General features: G+C 38.0%; 1 protein-coding gene across 5 annotated transcripts in view; it reads left to right on the forward strand.

Moving 5' to 3' along the window:
- The first annotated feature begins 414 nt into the window (after nt 1-414).
- The window catches only part of CCNY (cyclin Y), a 335063-nt gene continuing 317962 nt past the window's right edge, over nt 415-17515 (forward strand). For 4 of the 5 annotated variants that reach the window (XM_077896652.1, XM_077896657.1, XM_077896651.1 and 1 more), the window contains exons 1-2: nt 415-548; nt 894-1000. Coding sequence is in view for 1 of the 5 variants with exons in the window: in XM_077896650.1 (XP_077752776.1) it covers nt 543-548 (6 nt within the window). In the remaining 4 variants the exon portion in view is untranslated. The remainder of the gene's footprint in view (nt 549-893; nt 1001-17515) is intronic. The other variant, XM_077896650.1, reaches the window with a different exon arrangement.

Raw genomic sequence — 17515 nt, forward strand, 5'->3', positions numbered from 1 at the left:
CAGCACCATTTATTGAAGAGACTGTCTTTCTTCCAATGGATAGTCTTTCCTCCTTTATCGAATATTAGTTGAACAATTTTTTTAAAGATTTATTTATTCATTCATGAGAGACACAGACTGAGAGAGAGAGAGAGAGGCAGAGACACAGGCAGAGGGAGAAGCAGGCTCCCTGCAGGGAGCCGGATGTGGGACTCGATCCTAGATCCCGGGATCACGACCTAAGCCAAAGGCAGGTGCCCAACCACTGAGCCATCGAGGCGTCCCACGTCTAACATTTAATTACCACTTTGGGGTCCATATAATGAATTGTCTCCTGTACAGAATGCCAGGAATCTGAAAGAAACTGGGGGGTGACATATGCCCTGAGGGGGGTCATGACATAGTTATGACACACAAGGGGCATTATTACAATGTGTGAGGGGCCACACATGGGAGGAATGGGTCAGGGAGACATGTGCTCCATCCCAATCAAGAGCCACTGCCACCACCCAATTGATAGCTGACTGGCTGACAGGCTTGTCCAGAGGCAGCGGGACAGAGGCATGGCGGTGAGCACTGTGTGGAGACAGGCCAGAGGTTGCTAGGAAGGATGGGTGATCTAGGAGTCAAGCGTAATGTTTGTCAGAAAGGTTGCTGGTGGTTCACCAACAGAAACTGGAGCCAGGGAGATAAGCAAGATTAAGGAGCCCAAAGAGATCTGAATAGAAGGTATTGAAACTGAGAATAACCAAGTAACTAACAGGTAAAATGTCAGGGAGTTGTTGCAGTATGTGTGGGGAATCTCACAAACACTGAGGCTAGAATTTCATCTATTGAATTGGGAGAAAGCTGCTGTCGTTCTGTTTCCTACACAACGTGGTTCCTGTGTAAAGTAGGGTGCATTGTTATTCCAGGTTCACGGGTGAGGAAACTGGGTGGTGAACCCAAGCCCCTCCATTATATTAACATCAGAAGCTGAGCTAGCCCTGGAATTCACTGCTCTGGAGCTTTGTGCTACCAGGTGAGCCTTGATCCTGTAATTTTCCAGGGCTAAGAATCTCTTCTTTCCTAGAAAAAGCTTTTGTTTCCAATAAATATGCTATGTTTTAATGGCAGTGGGTGTGGGGACAGGGTAACTTGCACAAGCATATCCAGTAAAATTCCTCAGCAGTGTTGGCTTAGGAAGTGGCCTGAATTTAGGTAACATGGTTGTTTAAAGTCTTATTTAGAGACGCTAGGTTTCTGATGCCTTACATTGAGACTTCTATTCAGTAGTACAGATTCTGTATTAACCAGTAAGTATGTGCTGGACTAATGATTTTTATCCAAAATGAAGGTATTTGTCTTTTTTAAGGCAGTGAAGCAAGGGCTTTTTCATGTATGTTTGAACCTTTAGTGCCGATTTCAGAAGATCACTAAAATTTAAGACTATTAAGATTGTTGTTTAAAGCTTTTTAAAAAATAACTAGATGGGTAAAATATAAATCTTGGTCACATTTTATTTTTTACTTGTAAGTTCCTTTATTTGGTAGTTGAATCTTAAAACCTGAGTTACTTCTAATTAGTTACAAACAAAATAGCTCAAGGCACCTGCTGTATCCTAGAACGTTCTACAATCAGGTATAGTTTAGGATTTGTACTAATGATTAATAAGATGCCAAGCTGGAATGGGCTAATCCCTTTTCTTATCTCACCTCTTAAGGTAGAGAGTTCTAGTAGAAAAAAATAAAATATATCTGGGAGGATTATATGGGTTTTCACCCATGTTCATATCTACAACCTGACAGAAAGTTGCTCTGGCATCAGGGAAGTTTAAGACAGAGTTTCTCAAAATCAAGTATTTAACTGAATCCTTTTATTTTTTATTTTAATAAATTTATTTTTTATTGGTGTTCATTTTGTCAACATACAGAATAACACCCAATGCTCATCCCATCAAGTGCCCACCTCAGTGCCCGTCACCCAGTCACCCCCACCCCCCCGCCCACCTCCCCTTCCACCACCCCTAGTTCGTTTCCCAGAGTTAGGAGTCTTTATGTTCTGTCTCCCTTTCTGATATTTCCCACTTATTTTTTCTCCTTTCCCCTTTATTCCCTTTCACTATTTTTATATTCCCCAAATGAATGAGACCATATAATTTTTGTCCTTCTCCGATTGACTTACTTCACTCAGCATAATACCCTCCAGTTCCATCCACGTTGAAGCAAATGGTGGGTATTTGTCGTTTCTAATGGCTGAGGAATATTCCATTGTATACATAGACCACATCTTCTTTATCCATTCATCTTTCGATGGACACCGAGGCTCCTTCCACAGTGTGGCTATCGTGGCCATTGCTGCTAGAAACATCGGGGTGCAGGTGTCCCAGCGTTTCATTGCATCTGTATCTTTGGGGTAAATCCCCAGCAGTGCAATTGCTGGGTGTAGGGCAGTTCTATTTTTAACTCTTTGAGGAACCTCCACACAGTTTTCCAGAGTGGCTGCACCTGTTCATAACTGGATCATTTAAAAAAAAAAAAGTGAATCTCAGAATTGTGACTTAAGCTTATTTTTTATAATGTTACATATAAGAACAAATATGATATTAGATATAAACTATTTATGAGGGGATGCCTGGGTGGCTTAGTGGTCAAGCATCTGTCTTTGGCTCAGGGTGTGATCCTTGGGTCCCGGGATCAAATTCCACATCAGGCTCCCTGCATGGTGCCTGCTTCGCCCTCTTCCTGTGTCTCTGCCTCTCTCTCTTTGTGTCTCTTATGAATAAATAAATAAAATCTTAAAAAAATAAACTATTTATGAGAATAAATTTTATTGGCATCTGAAGCCAAAGCAAGATATACAAATGAAATACAAACAAAACTATAAAACTAATAAAAATTCAAATTAGCAACACTGATGCAAGACAGCTGCTGTTGTTTACTGAAACTAAATTGTACGTGTTAAGTTTATAGCAGAAAGATGTTGCTTCAGGTCCAATTCTATTTTTAATTAAAGTAACATGACTACAAATAAGGCTTTGTTTGCTAACTCAGAATAATTACACTTCATACTTAACAAAACTTTCTAGCAAGTGATCCTAACGTGGTCTCCCTCCGTCTTTCACATATCCACAGCCCTCTAGATCAGGGGCTTTCTTTCTTTCATAAAAGGCCAGATATTAAATCCTTTAGGCTGTATAGACCAAGAGGCAAAATTGAGAAATACTTAAATATTGAGAAATTTCTTACATATTAAGAAAATGTCTCATCACACGAATGGGTACTGCTGAATAGTGATGTCAATCATAAGCATGTGATTTTAATAGAGAATATTAATTACTCGTGCCATTTATAGAATTCTATTATATTCTTTCCTTGATACGTGTCTCTCAGCATGTTGTTGTAGATTAATTAGGTCAATTAACAGTTAAGTGGAAGCTCCTCAATTGCACAATTAGATGGATTTTGAAATATGGGACTTTTCCTTTACATGTGGAGTGAGGTCCCCAAAATACTGCTGGAACTGTAGGTTGAGCTTGGAAAATATATTTTCTGCAAATTTGTTTGGGATGGAGATTTCACTTCTCATTTTAATTTTTGACAACATAGGAAGTAAGTACAGCAGCTTGATATTAATTAAGTCATTTTGATGATATTAACCTGTCATCAAAATGACTACTGCAATGTAAGTTTTGTATATCAGCTCAGCTTTGCCTTGTAGCTTTAGGCTCAATTTGTTAAGAAACATCAAAAACTAATTTCCAAAGTCATTCAGAGTTAAAGAACAGTGATTGAAGAGAGTCTTTGTTCAGAGAAATTTCAATCTTGACTCTGCACTGAAAATAATCTCAATAAAATTTCCTCACTGCTAAACCGTCAGACTGCTAGGTGATAGAGCAAGTAGAGGTTTGCTTCTACTTATGACAAATTTATGGGACTGAAGATTATTAAGTCCATGAGAGTGGAAGTTTACTGTTGACACTACCAATTCAAAAACACATGATATCAAATATGTTCCTCAGAAGTACCTGCTGATAAATAGTACAATGAATACAATGAAGTCTTTAAACATCTTACATTTTCAAAAGCAGTAAATTCATCCAACTAAGCCCTTTTCTTTTCCATGTACATTTTTATCACCATCAGTAGTAGCACATCTTAGCAGATTCCACTTCAGGTTGTACTGGATTTTGTGTTTTCTCACTGTTTTTGAAAATATTCTCAATTATAATTGTTTCATGTGGACCATTTATAGAGATGAAGCTCAGTGACTTAAGATCTGGCATTGACTCTTTGAATAAACAACAATTGAACAGTATGTTGGTTTATCAAAGACAAGAAAGACCACTTGAAATCATTTGGCTTCTTTTTAAATTGACTATTGATATTGCTTCCAGTGTCCTCAACTCTTTGAGTGACTTTTTACTCAAAGACTACTTAAGACTATTAACTTCTTACTCAAAAGTTAATAGTCTTAAACCATTTTATTTTCTCTGGACATATTTGTTTGCCTTGGAATCATATGACTTAATTAACACCATTGGTAAATGCTTGCTTTATCTAACAAATGAGCTATTTGGAAACTTCTTTGGTTTGCAGCTTCATTTCAAAAAATTTTGTGGAAAAAAAATATAATGAAGTATTCTTCTTATACTTCCTACTTTTTCTGACATGCTTTCCTGTGAGTTGGGAAAATTGTTATGATTGCTTAGTCCAGTAATATTGACAGAGACTGTATTTTTAGCACAGATATAGTACCACTTCATAATAAACACAGCTCCTTGCTACTCAATTTGATGATAAAATAATCCACACTGCACTGTCTTAAAAGTGTAATATTTGAGGTTTACTTTTCTCTCCATTTTTTGTCTTGACATTCACTGGTCATAAAAAAAATTATAAAATGTTATATTACAGCAATATGCATGGCACTCAAAATACTGTTGAATTAAAACTGTGTCAATGTGTTTTGAGGTGGGCTGAGCAGTCTGCAAGCAGTAGAGTACTACATACAGTTTCTGTCACAACTACTCAACTGTCATAGAAGTATACAATGTGTAAAAAAATGAGTATGGCCATGTTTTAATAAAGCTTTATTTATGGACGCTGAAAAGAATTTCATCATGTTCACATGACAAGATATTATTCTTCTGATTTTTTTTTTTTTTGTGAACATTTAGAAATGTGAAAACCACTCTTTGCTTGAGGACCACACAAAAACTGGCAACATGTGGGATTTGGCCCACAGACTATAGTTTACCCACTACTGCCCTAGATTTAAACTCAGGCCTATTTATTTATAAAGATTTTATTTATTTATTCATGAGAGACACACAGAGAGAGGCAGAGACAGGCAGAGGGAGAATCAGGCTTCATGTAGGAAGCCCGATGTGGGACTCAATACCAGAACTCTGGGATCATGCCCTGAGCCTAAGGCAGACACTGAGCCAACCAGGCCTCCCAAACACAGTCCTTTTTAAAAATTATGACTTTAACTTCTGTTATCCCTCCCTGGATGGAGTTGTATTTTCAGCCTAATTCTTCAAAGTAGGAAAAAATGTGGTCTTCTAGGCATTTCAAGCATTACCAACCAGCGTGGTTTTGAAAAGGAGATCCTGAGATATCACATTGCTATGGAAAGTCACTTGCTCTTCTCACCCTGAGGACTGTCTTCCACTAATGTCTCAGAAAGAAACCAAAGCCAGAGAGGGGGCAGGCATCAGAGAAAGCACAATCTCTATGTCAGAACTGAGTATTTGATTCAGTTTGTCCTTCGTCTATTTCCACTTCCAATGCCTTTTTCTGTTCTTTTCTAGAGCCACCTATCCCCAAAGCACCTCTCACCCCCTAGCAGTATCATGTTATTTGATTATTCTTATCACAACCAAAGCAACTGAATAACTAATTTGTGCTATCTCTTCTCAGAATCTGTTTAAGACAAGACTTCAGAGGAAAGAGAATCTTGAATCATGGGTTTCATTTTAGGTCAAAGCACAGAGCAAGTCTTACATGTAAGAGTCTACCTCCTGCAACACTGACCCTTCTGCCATAGCCCCATTCCAGGGTGGACTGAAACCATTCCATCATTTCTACTGGACCCTCCTCTCTTGGAATTGTAGTAATATGTCAAGTGGAGGACCCAGTCAGGGACTGGGTTGAGAAAGCATCCAGTTGACAAACCCTAAGATGGATGTTTTTCCTAAGATAAAGGTTCTGAACACTGGCTATGCATGAGGACTACCTACAAAACTTTAGAAAAATGTGCCTGAGCCCCACCTGAGCATGATCAGATGGCTTTCCAGGGTTTAGAATCACTGCCCAGTTCTCATTTCCCGGCAGGGCCTATCACCAGGACATAATTTCCCTCTACTACATTCAAATCCTGACTAAAGGCTAATTGAAGGAATCCCTTTTAGGATCCCTGAATTACCTTAGAATCTACCAGTTATATTTAAATTTGGGGGGAATTTCTGAAAGGCTTGGTGTGTTACATAATGAATAGTATGAGCATCACACCAAGCATGCATCACCAAAAAAGCATTTTTACTTTCTTAAAGTGGTTGTTGACAGAAGGCTTAGGTCTCTAATTGTAAGAAAGCTGACGATATGCTTGAGAACCGTCCACAATGAAAATCTTAACAATTCAAGGACTAGATATATATTGCGAGTATTAGTAGACTGGAGATATGTGGTAATGAAGAAAATAGTGTGAAGAAATAATTTGGGGCTTATTATGTACTAACCTATTCATTTTCTTGACAAAAGGGGAAAAGTTAGATAAGTGAAGAATAAAGTTGGTCGATTAGGGTTTCTTTTTTTTTTTTAATTTTTATTTATTTATGATAGTCACAGAGAGAGAGAGAGGCAGAGACACAGGCAGAGGGAGAAGCAGGCTCCATGCACCGGGAGCCCGATGTGGGATTCGATCCCGGGTCTCCAGGATTGTGCCCTGGGCCAAAGGCAGGCACCAAACCGCTGTGCCACCCAGGGATCCCTCGATTAGGGTTTCTACAATACTTTTGTTTGGAGATCCTTGGGTTATTTCTATTGTTATTTATTGAACTTAAGTTTATAGTTTTTATGTTTAAATTATTTATTTCTTTGGAGGCATTTTGCCTCTAGTGACTCCCATGTGTACTGGATCTTCATCTTGTACAGCCAAAGTTGAGAACCAATGGAATAGAGCATTGAAAGGACAATGGCAGAGGACTCAAGGTATTTCTCCCACACCTGGCTTTAAATGAGGGTTTTAAGATGTACAAAGGTATCATGTTACTAAAGTGGGACCAGTGGTTGTGTTGTTACCTTATTTTCCTAGTGGTTAAGGAAAATGTGGGGCTTTTCGGGATGTGGTGCCCTAAAGCATACAGTTTATAAGAATTAGGAGTACAGAATAAGTCTTGATAGAGGAGGATATGCAGCTCAGTAGCATGTCGTTGGTATGATGACTTCTTCTCTTCACTGTGAGGAACATACCTGCAAGCCACCTGCAGGAAAGGCTATGAGTCATACTGCTGAAGGCAGCCCTCTTCACATTCTACAAGTGCAATTATTTTTTAAAAATCTAAATGACATAAGCCATCCTTGGGTAAATATGGAGAAGAAAAGATGACAGAAGAGGATTTACATTACCTTCAGATAATTTCTTAAGTGAGAAATTTAGCATACTTTTCTTGGTTACTTTGTGGAAGGACTCTATGTATTAAGTTGATTTGAAACTCTCATGCATGGACACAAGCACACATACTTTCCTATTTGTAACCCATATAAAAAGGATCCTCTTGTGTAGAACTAATGATATTTTTTAGTGACAAATAGAACAAAATGGAACAAGAGCCCTAATAGATACTTACTCATAGATATTCCCTACAGCAGGTAGTGGGTGGGAAATTACTGGCAGCAGGATAGGTTTCATTTGGGATTCTTGTTTTCTACTTTTGGTTTAGCAAGTATTTGTTGATTTGATTTGAATGGAATTTATTCTAATTTCTAAGGCTTACCTTGAAAGATGACATACTGTGAGTAACAACAGCATATAAAACAGCCTTTTCCAGAAGAAGCTGACCCCAGCCTCACTCTAGAACTTTCGTGTCAAACATTGGAAAGCTTTTCCTTGTGTGGGTTCTGCTTACATATTCAAAGTCTCCCAGTTTAGCTAGTTCTACAGCTGCCAAATGAGGAATGGACTAGATAGCCCATGTGGAAGGCAGCTATTACCTTGTGCATAGCAGACAGCACTCACTTCTGTTGGAGTAAACAGCCCATGGTCCAGTTTCTCCAGGCAGTGGAAGACAAGAGTGGGTTTGGTCTGAGTTCAGTGGGAAGCCATGGGAGAGGCTCCTTTGAAGATGAAAGGAAGATGATGGGATTCCTGCTCTCATTTGTGAGAGAAAAAGAGTCAAAGTATTGATTCCCAGAATTAAGACCTAAGAAATTCATGAAAAAAAGCCAATTCAGGCATGACTATTGCCTTTTGTCTACCTTGTAAGTTCCTGATTGAGTTGAACAATGTCAGGTAAATAGCTGGGTGGCAGAATAAAGTAATTGATTTACAAACGAGAATGTGATAGGTTAACACATAGCTGAAAAAGTGAGAGAAGCTGAAAATGTAACTGAGTAACAATATTTGGCATATAAAAGAAGTCAGGCCTGGTTTATATGAGGTCAGGCCCATGGTCCTCAGTAGGCTACTCATTACATTTGATTCAGTTAAGTCTGGAAAGATGTGAGGTGTGTCTGAACTCTCTGTTTGAACATCCAGAAGGGAGTACTAAAGGCGAAAACACAGTTTGAAGAGATTGTACAAGCATGAGAATCAGAATCAGATATGATGGAAATGTTGGAAGTATCAGACCAAGAATTCTTTTAAACTTTGATTAATATGCTAAGGCAAAGGTAGACAACAGGCAAGATCAGATAGATAATGTAAGCAGAGATATGGAAATTCTTTTTGTTTTCTTTAAGATTTTATTTTTGAGTGATCTCCACATCCAACGTGGGGTTTGAACTCACAACCCCAAGATCAAGGGTCACATGCTCCACCCACTGAGCCAGCCAGGCATTCTGAGAGATGGAAATTCTGAGAAAGATAAAAAATGCTAGACATGAAAAATACTGTAACAGCAAATTTAAAAATGCCCTTGATGGACTCATTAGTAGACTGGGAATAGCTATAGAAAGAATTTCTAAGGATATAACAATAGAAACTCCCCAAATTGAAAAGTAAAGAGAAAACAGACTGAAAAAAATTCAGAACAGAACACCCAAGAACTGTGGCACAATTACAAAAGATGTAGCATACTTACAACAAGATCATCAGAAGGAAGAGGAAAAGACAAAGGAAGAGTAGCAATATCTGATGCAATAAGGACAGAAATTTCCCCCCAAATTAATGTCAGACAATGCACCACCAACCCAGGAGCTCACGGAACCAAGCGAGATAAATGCTAAGGAAACACAACAACAACAAAAAATCCCAACAGGCATATCATATTCAAAGTACAGAAAATCAAAGATAAAGAATCTTGAAAAAAGTCACAGGAAAAATACACCTTACTTAAAAAGGAGTGAAGATGAGCATTATATATAACTTCTCCCTAGAAACCATGCAAGCAAGAAGGGAGCTGAGTGAGATTATTAAATTGTAGAGGGGAAAAAATCATCAACCAAGAATTCTGTACTCTGTGAAAATATCTTTCAAAAGTGAAAGAGAAATAAAGATTTCTCAGGTGAAAAAAAATTGAAGAAATTTGTTGCCAGTAGACCTGAATTGCTAGAATTGTTAAAAGAGGTTTTTCAGAGAGAAAGGAAGTGAAATAGATTGGAATCTTAGATCTGCATAAAGGAGTACTGGAAAATGTTTAAATGAAGGTAATATAAAAATTTGTTTTCCAAGATTTAGAGTCACCTGTTCTTTCGACTGAACCAGCCAGGCACCCCTAAGAAATATTTTTCTTATTCTTAATTGATCTAACAGTTAACAATTTGTTTATAATAATAAGAGCAACAGTGTATACCTATACAGCTAGGCATATATGTATATATATATATTTTTTTTTTTTTAATTTTTGAGTGATCTCCACATCCAACATGGGGTTTGAACTCACAACCCCAAGATCAAGGGTCACATGCTCCACCCATGTATATTTATTTATACATATATATTTATACAGTTTATATAAATAAAGTTATGTGTATATATATGTATGCTCTTGAATAAGTGAAATAAATGACAGCAATAACATGAGCAATGAGAGGGAAGAGTTAGGAATATTTTGTTATTCCTAATATATACCTAATAATACCTAATACCTAAAATATTTGTTATTATTAAGTATTGGTTCCACCTGTCAGTTGGTATAGTGTTATATGAAAGTAAATTTAGATTAGTTTTAATGTGTATTGCAAAGTCTATGGTAATCACTTTAAAAAAGTTTGTGGTAATCACTTTAGAAAGTATAATTTAGGGATCCCTGGGTGGCGCAGCGGTTTGGCGCCTGCCTTTGGCCCAGGGCTCGATCCTGGAGACCCAGGATCAAATCCCACGTCAGGCTCCCGGTGCATGGAGCCTGCTTCTCCCTCTGCCTGTGTCTCTGCCTCTCTCTCTCTCACTGTGTGCCTATCATAAATAAATAAAAATTAAAAAAAAAAAAAGAAAGTATAATTTAAAAAAAAGAAAGTATAATTGACACCATCAAAATAAGCTTTTGCATAGCAAAGGAAACCATCAACAAAATGAAGAGGGAACTTAATGGGAGATATTTGCAAATGATGTATCTGATAAGGGATTACTATTCAAAATATACGAAGAACTTAGACAATTCAACACACACACACACACACAATCAATTAAAATTGGGCAGAGGACTTGAATAGACATTTTTCCAAAGAAGACATACAGATGGCCAACAGATACATAAAAAGATGCTCAGCATCACTCATCATCAGGGAAATGCATATCAAAACCACAGTGAGCTATCACCTCACACCAGTCAGAATGGCTAGCCTCAAAAAGACAAGAAATAACAAGTATTGGTGAGGATGTGGGATAAAGGGAACCTACCTGTAATGTTAATGGGAATGTAAATTGGAGCAAACGCTGTGGAAAACATTATGGAAGTTCCTCAAGAAAATTAAAAAGAGAAATGCCATGCAATCTAGCAATTCCACTACTGGGTAAATGAAAACACTAGTTTAGAAAGACACGCACCATAGGTTCCTTGCAGCATTCTTTACAATATCTACTATGGAAGCAACCTGTGTCCATTGATAGAGGGATAGATAAAGAAGATGTGGTATGTGCGTATATATGTGTGTGTGTTTGTATGTATAGTGGAATATTATTCAGCCATAAAAAAGACCTCTTTACATCATGGATGGGCCTAGGGGTAGTATGCTAAACAAATAAGTCAGACAGAGAAAGACAAGTACCATATGGTTTTATTTATACGGTGAATCCAAAAACACCAAGCAAACAGAGAGCAGAAGCAGACCTATAAATATAAAGAACAAACTGACGGTTGGCAGAGGAGTGGGGAGTAGGGAAATGGGCAAAATGGGTTAGAGGGAGTGGGAATCACAGGCTTCCCGTTATGGCAGGAAGGAGTCCTGGGGGTGGAAGCTGCAGCATCGGGTGTGGAGTCAACGGCATTGTAATAGCCTTGTAGGCGACAAACGCAGCTGTATTCATGAGAAGCGTAGCATAACGTAGAGTCGTGAGATCACTGTTTCACGTGTGAGACCAATGTCACGTTGTCAATTAGACTTCGATTTTAAAAGAGCATAACTGATACGCTAAGAAGAGACAATGGGGTCATATACTCCGTTAGAGCCACGACAGGGAGAGCCGAGACCGGGACGCGAACCCCGCCCCGCCCCGCCCCGCCCCGCCCCGCGCCTGGGGCGATTTCTTCCCGGCTCCGACCGCTTTGCCCGCCGCACGTGAGCAACCTGCCCTGTTACAGACCTACCAGCCGGTGGTGGCTGCCGTGACGACCTCCGTGGTGGCGTTCCTGCCCCTTCCAGATCCTTGGGGCACTGTCGCGGTGCTCGGGTGCGCAGCGCCAGGCCCGCGGCGCGGGCGGAGCAGCCGCATCCCACGGCGCGCGTCCTCGTCCCGGGGCGTGTTGGCTATAGCTGCCGCCTCATATCCGTGTTTGCGGGAGTCGCGGTCTTTGTGTTTGGCATCACTCTTCCTTTGTTGCTGATGCTCATCCACGGGTCGTTGAGACTTCGGAATCTCCAGAACGAACTGGAGAATAAAATGGAGGGGATAGGCTCGAAGAGGACCCCCATGGGCATTGTCCTAGATGCCCTAGAACAGCAGGAAGAAACTGTCAGCAAATTCGCTGACTATATCAGCAAAGTGAAGAAATAAATACAGCTGACCTGCTGAGAGGACTGCGGCACACATCAGGGTGCAGTCTGCCCCTATCCAGACCTACTTCCCATACGTGTTCTTGAAATAGGAGGTGCCTGTACCATCCACCTATCTGTGGCAGCATGCATATGTAGGTCAACTGTTAACATGACCGATGCTCCAGAGAGAGGCCCTCAGAGACTGCAAGACACTACCCTCCTCTTACGCCTGAAGTTTCAAGTGTGTTTATGCAAACTGATAAGAAGTGGATCACACTTATTTCTTTAGAGAAATAAAGAGGAAGAATTTTGCATTGTACAGCAACAGTACTGTTAACTTGTGGGCAAAAACTAATTGTAAAGTATCAAGGCAATATGAGTAAATGAAAAAAAAAACTGTTAAAGTGGATGTCATGCATTAGCCTGTTTTAATCCCCCCAAGCCTCCAGCACCCTCCAAAAATATTTCCTGGGACCCAAATATGTGCGGTCTAAACTATTTTAGTGTTTTTATTATTCTTTTAAAATCGAAGACGATCTGTCTCACTTTGCTGCCTGTTGGACATGCAGTGGAAACTGGATAAACCGGTTTTTATTTTGTTTACAAATATAAAGATAGCTGTTGAGGAGAATATTTTGTCAAATTTTGGTGAAATTTTGAAATGCTAGTAATGCCTTTTCACTAGCAGGTATTTGTTGCAACCTAACTATCATCCTTTATGGAAGTTATAGATACATGCCCTATAGTATTCTTGACGGTCTTGTTTTAAAAAAAGCAACAACAAAAAAATAAAACATGAGTTCTGTTTATATTGCTTATTTTTTGTTGTTATGACAGAAAGGTGTCCAAGATAATTATGTTTCCTATATTGTTTTTCAGTTTAGTTTTTAACTGGAACATTTAGAAAGAAGAAAATCAATGTACATTGTCTTGATTCCTTAGGGGCACAAAAAGCACAATAACGGCTGATCCTTTGAAACCTGAATGGCACCTGCAGATGACCAAGCAAAAAGACTTATGAAAATGCGAATCATCAAAGGCTTCTGCGCTTCATAAAAATTTTAGATAGCAGTTGTTACAACTGTATGTTTTTATAGATAGGCATTAGAATCAAGATAGCATGAGTTTATATATCCTGTTACTTTCTTCCTTTTATTTCTCATGTATTTAGAAATAGATCATACAAAAATGTTTTGCTTGCCAATTGAGTGATTTCATAGCTGAACAGAAAACATTTGGGTTTCCCTAACACTGAATTATGAAGACAACTGGAGCAGTACTTACTGAAGAGACTGCGTGCGTCCTAAAAGAAGCAGCAACAGCATATGCTGCTCCTGGTTTTTCTTGCATTTTCACTTTTCAGCCAACCTGCAGCCTCCATCTCTAGCACAGTGATATCACCACGACTTGATAGACATGGTCTAGAGTTTGTACCCTTACCCAAATATGGAGAATAAAATTTATGGAAGATTAAAAAATAATAATAATAAATGAATAAATAAATAAAACCACAAAAGGCAAAAAAATGTCAAAAACAGAAATAAGAGCAAAGAACAACAATAGAAAACAGTAGCAAATATGGTAAATATTAATATAACCAAATCAGCAATCACTTTAAACATCAATGGTTTAAATAGACCAATTAAAAGACAGACTGTTAGAGTGGATCAAAAGCAAGAAATGAGAAGTGGATAGATCCAGCTGGCATAAAATCAATAAAGACATAGATGAACTCAATAATACCATTAACTGCATATAACTGACATCTATAGACTCCTTCATTCCACAATATCATATTGCACATTCTTCTCAAGATCATATGGAACATTCGTCAAGATAGACTGCATTCTGGGCTGTAAACCACATCTCAACAGGTTTAAAAGAATGGAAATCAGGGGTAGCCTGGGTGGCTCAGCAGTTTAGCACTGCCTTTGGCCCAGGGCCTGATCCTGGAGACCCGGGATCGAGTCCTGCGTCAGGCTCCCTGCATGGAGCCCACTTCTCCCTCTGCCTGTGTCTCTGCCTCTCTCTCTCTATGTGTCTCTCATGAATAAATAAATAAAATCTTAAAAAAAAAAAAGAATAGAAATCGTACAATGTGTGCTCTCAGACCACAATGGGATTAAATTAGAAATCCATAACAGAAAGATAGCTGGAAAATCCCAAAAATACTCAGCAATTTTTAAACAACACATTTCTAAGCCCATGCCATTAGGGAATTGCAAATTAAAACAACAATGACATCACACACACCTATTACAATGTCCAAATTCCAAAAGACTAACAATCCCAAATACTGTGAGGATGTGGGACAACAGTTGCAGCCACTTTGAAAGATAGTTTGGTAAAACTAAACATACTTTTACCATTTGATCTAGCAACCATGCCCTTTGGTATTTACTCAGAGGAATTGAAAACTTGTTCACACAAAAACCTGCATGCAGATATTTATAGCACCTTTATTTATAAACCACCCAAACCTGGAAGCCACCAAGATGTCCTGCAGTAGGTAAATTGATAAATAAACTGTGGTACATCCAGACCATGGAGTATTATTTGGTGCTAAAAAAGAAATGAGCTATCAAACCATGAAAAGACATGGAGGAAACTTAAGTGCATATTACTAAGTGAAAGAAGTCAATTTGAAAAGATTACATACATTAGTCAAGACATTCTGGAAAAGGCAAAGCTATAGATATGATAAACACATCAGTAGTTGCCAGAGGTTGGGTGGGGAGGAAGGAAGAATTCCCAGAGCACAGGGCAGTGAAACCATTCTGTATATTACAAAAGTGGATTCCTATAATTATATAATTGTCAAAATCCATAGAGTGCAGAAAACCAAGAATGAACCCTAATATAATCTATGGATTGGGGTAATGATGTGTTAATGTAGGCTCACCGATTGTAACACTGTAGCACTGTGTTGCAGGATGTTGATGGGAGGGAGGTTGTATATGTATGGGGGTACAGAATATCTGGGAGCTGTATACTCGCTGTTCAATTTTGCTGCAAAACAAAGATTGCTCTAAAAATAGTTTATTAATTAAAAATGTTTATATACTATTAAATGTACAGATCTTAAGTGTACAATTCAATTAGCTCTGATTAATGTCTACACCTATGTAGTCACTAAGCCAAATCACAATATATAGAACACTTCCATCACCCCAGGAAGTTTTCCTGTACCCATTCCCTTAGGAAATTATTGTTCTGATTTCGATCAACTTATATTGGCTTAACTCAGTCTTGAAGTCCTTTTGAAAGGAATCATACAGTATGTACTCTTTTCTGTCTGCCTTCTTCCACTTAGCATAAGATTTTTGGGATTCATCCATAGTTTTAAAAGTATCCATAGTTCATTTTTTAAATTATTGAGTAGTATTGCATTATGTGACTATATTAATTTGTCTATTCATACTTCTTTTGATGGAAATTTGGGTTGTGTCAAGTTTCTGCTTTATATATGATGCAATTATGATATTCTTGTCTAAGACTTTGTGTAGACACATAATTTCATTTCCCTTGGGTCATGGGATAGTTTCATAAAAACTGCCAAACTGTTTTCCAAAGTGGTTTCATTTTTTTAAAGATTTTATTTATTTATTCATGAGAGACACACACAGAGAGAGAGAGAGAGACAGAGAGAGAGACAGAGACACAGGCAGAGGGAGAAGCAGGTTCCATGCAGGGAACCTGATGCAGAACTTGATCCCAAGACTCAATCCCGGGACTCCAGGATCATACCCCAGGCCAAAGGCAGGAGCTAAACTGCTGAGTCACCCAGGGATACCCCCACCGTTTTTTGTTTTTGTTTTTAATCCAAAGTGGTTTCCATCTTACACTTCAACCAGAAAGTATGAGATCTCCAGTTGCTCCATATTCTCATTGACATTAGTGTTGTCAGTGTTTTCAGTTTTAGCAATTGAAGTGGGCGTAAAATGGTATCTTAGTGTGGTTTTACTTTACATTTCCCTGGTCACTTTCTTATTACTCAGTCATATATCTCCCTTTGTGAAATACCTGTACTTTTTCTGACCATTTAAAAAAGTTAAAAAAAAATAAAAAAAATAAAAAATAAAAAATAAAAAATAAAAAATAAAAAAGTTTTTGGTTGTTTACCCCTTGTCACTGATTTGTAGAAGTTATTTATATTTACTTATCCTTTCTGTCTTTCTCTATGCCTATCCTCTAACAGAGGGACTTTTAACATAATTTTGAGGATTGGCAAGTTCAAAACTTGTAGAGCAGGTTAGCAAGCTATAAACTCAAGCAGGATTTCTATGTTATAGTCTTGAAGCAGAGTTTGTTCTTTTCCTGGAATCTTCCTTTCTTTTTTGCTCTTAAAGTTTTTAACTGATTAGGTATGGCCCACCCACATCCTTTAGAGAAATCTGCTTTACTTAAAATCAACTGATTATAAACATTAATGATATCTACAAAATTTTCACAGCAACGTGTAGTCTTAGTGTTTGGCCAAACAACTGGGCACCATAACCTACCCAAGCTCACAGATAAACTCCACAGTGCCTTTGTAAAGTCAATTGACCATATATGTGTAGATCTATTTCTGGACTCTATTCTGTTTCATTGAATTATTTTTCTGTTATTTTGCTTAATCATGCTATCTTGATTTTTGCAGCTTCATAGTAAATGAAGGTAGTATAATGAGGTAGTTCAATGAGGTAGTATAATCCTTCAATTTTGTTCTTTTTTCAAGATTTTTGGCCATTTTAGAGCTTTTGCTTTTGCACAGAAATTTTAGAATCAAATTTCAATTACTACAAAAACCCTACTGGGATTTTGATTTGCATTGGGTTGCAATACAAAAATAAAGTTTTTCTCCCTTATTCTGTTATATAGAGATTACATTGATTTTCAAATGCTAAGCCAATCTTGCATTCCTGGAATAAACCCTTAGTCATGATATGTTACTAATTTTCACTTCAATTAGTAATTACTGGTAAGGATTATTGCCTCTATCTCTGTATAATCTATAATTTTCTTTTCTTGTCATATCTTATAAGATTTTCTGGACTGAGTCTATTCTGACAGAATTTGTGTATGATTGTCATTTTTTCCCCCTTAACTATTTAATAGAATTCACCAAGACTATTTAGTCTAGAGTTTTCTTTATGGGAAAATTACTGACTACCAAATTCCATTTACTTAGTATATACAAATGTTCAGGTTGTCTTCTT

The sequence above is a fragment of the Canis aureus genome, chromosome 5, assembly GCF_053574225.1.
Source record: "Canis aureus isolate CA01 chromosome 5, VMU_Caureus_v.1.0, whole genome shotgun sequence".
NCBI classification, from domain to species: Eukaryota; Metazoa; Chordata; class Mammalia; order Carnivora; family Canidae; genus Canis; species Canis aureus.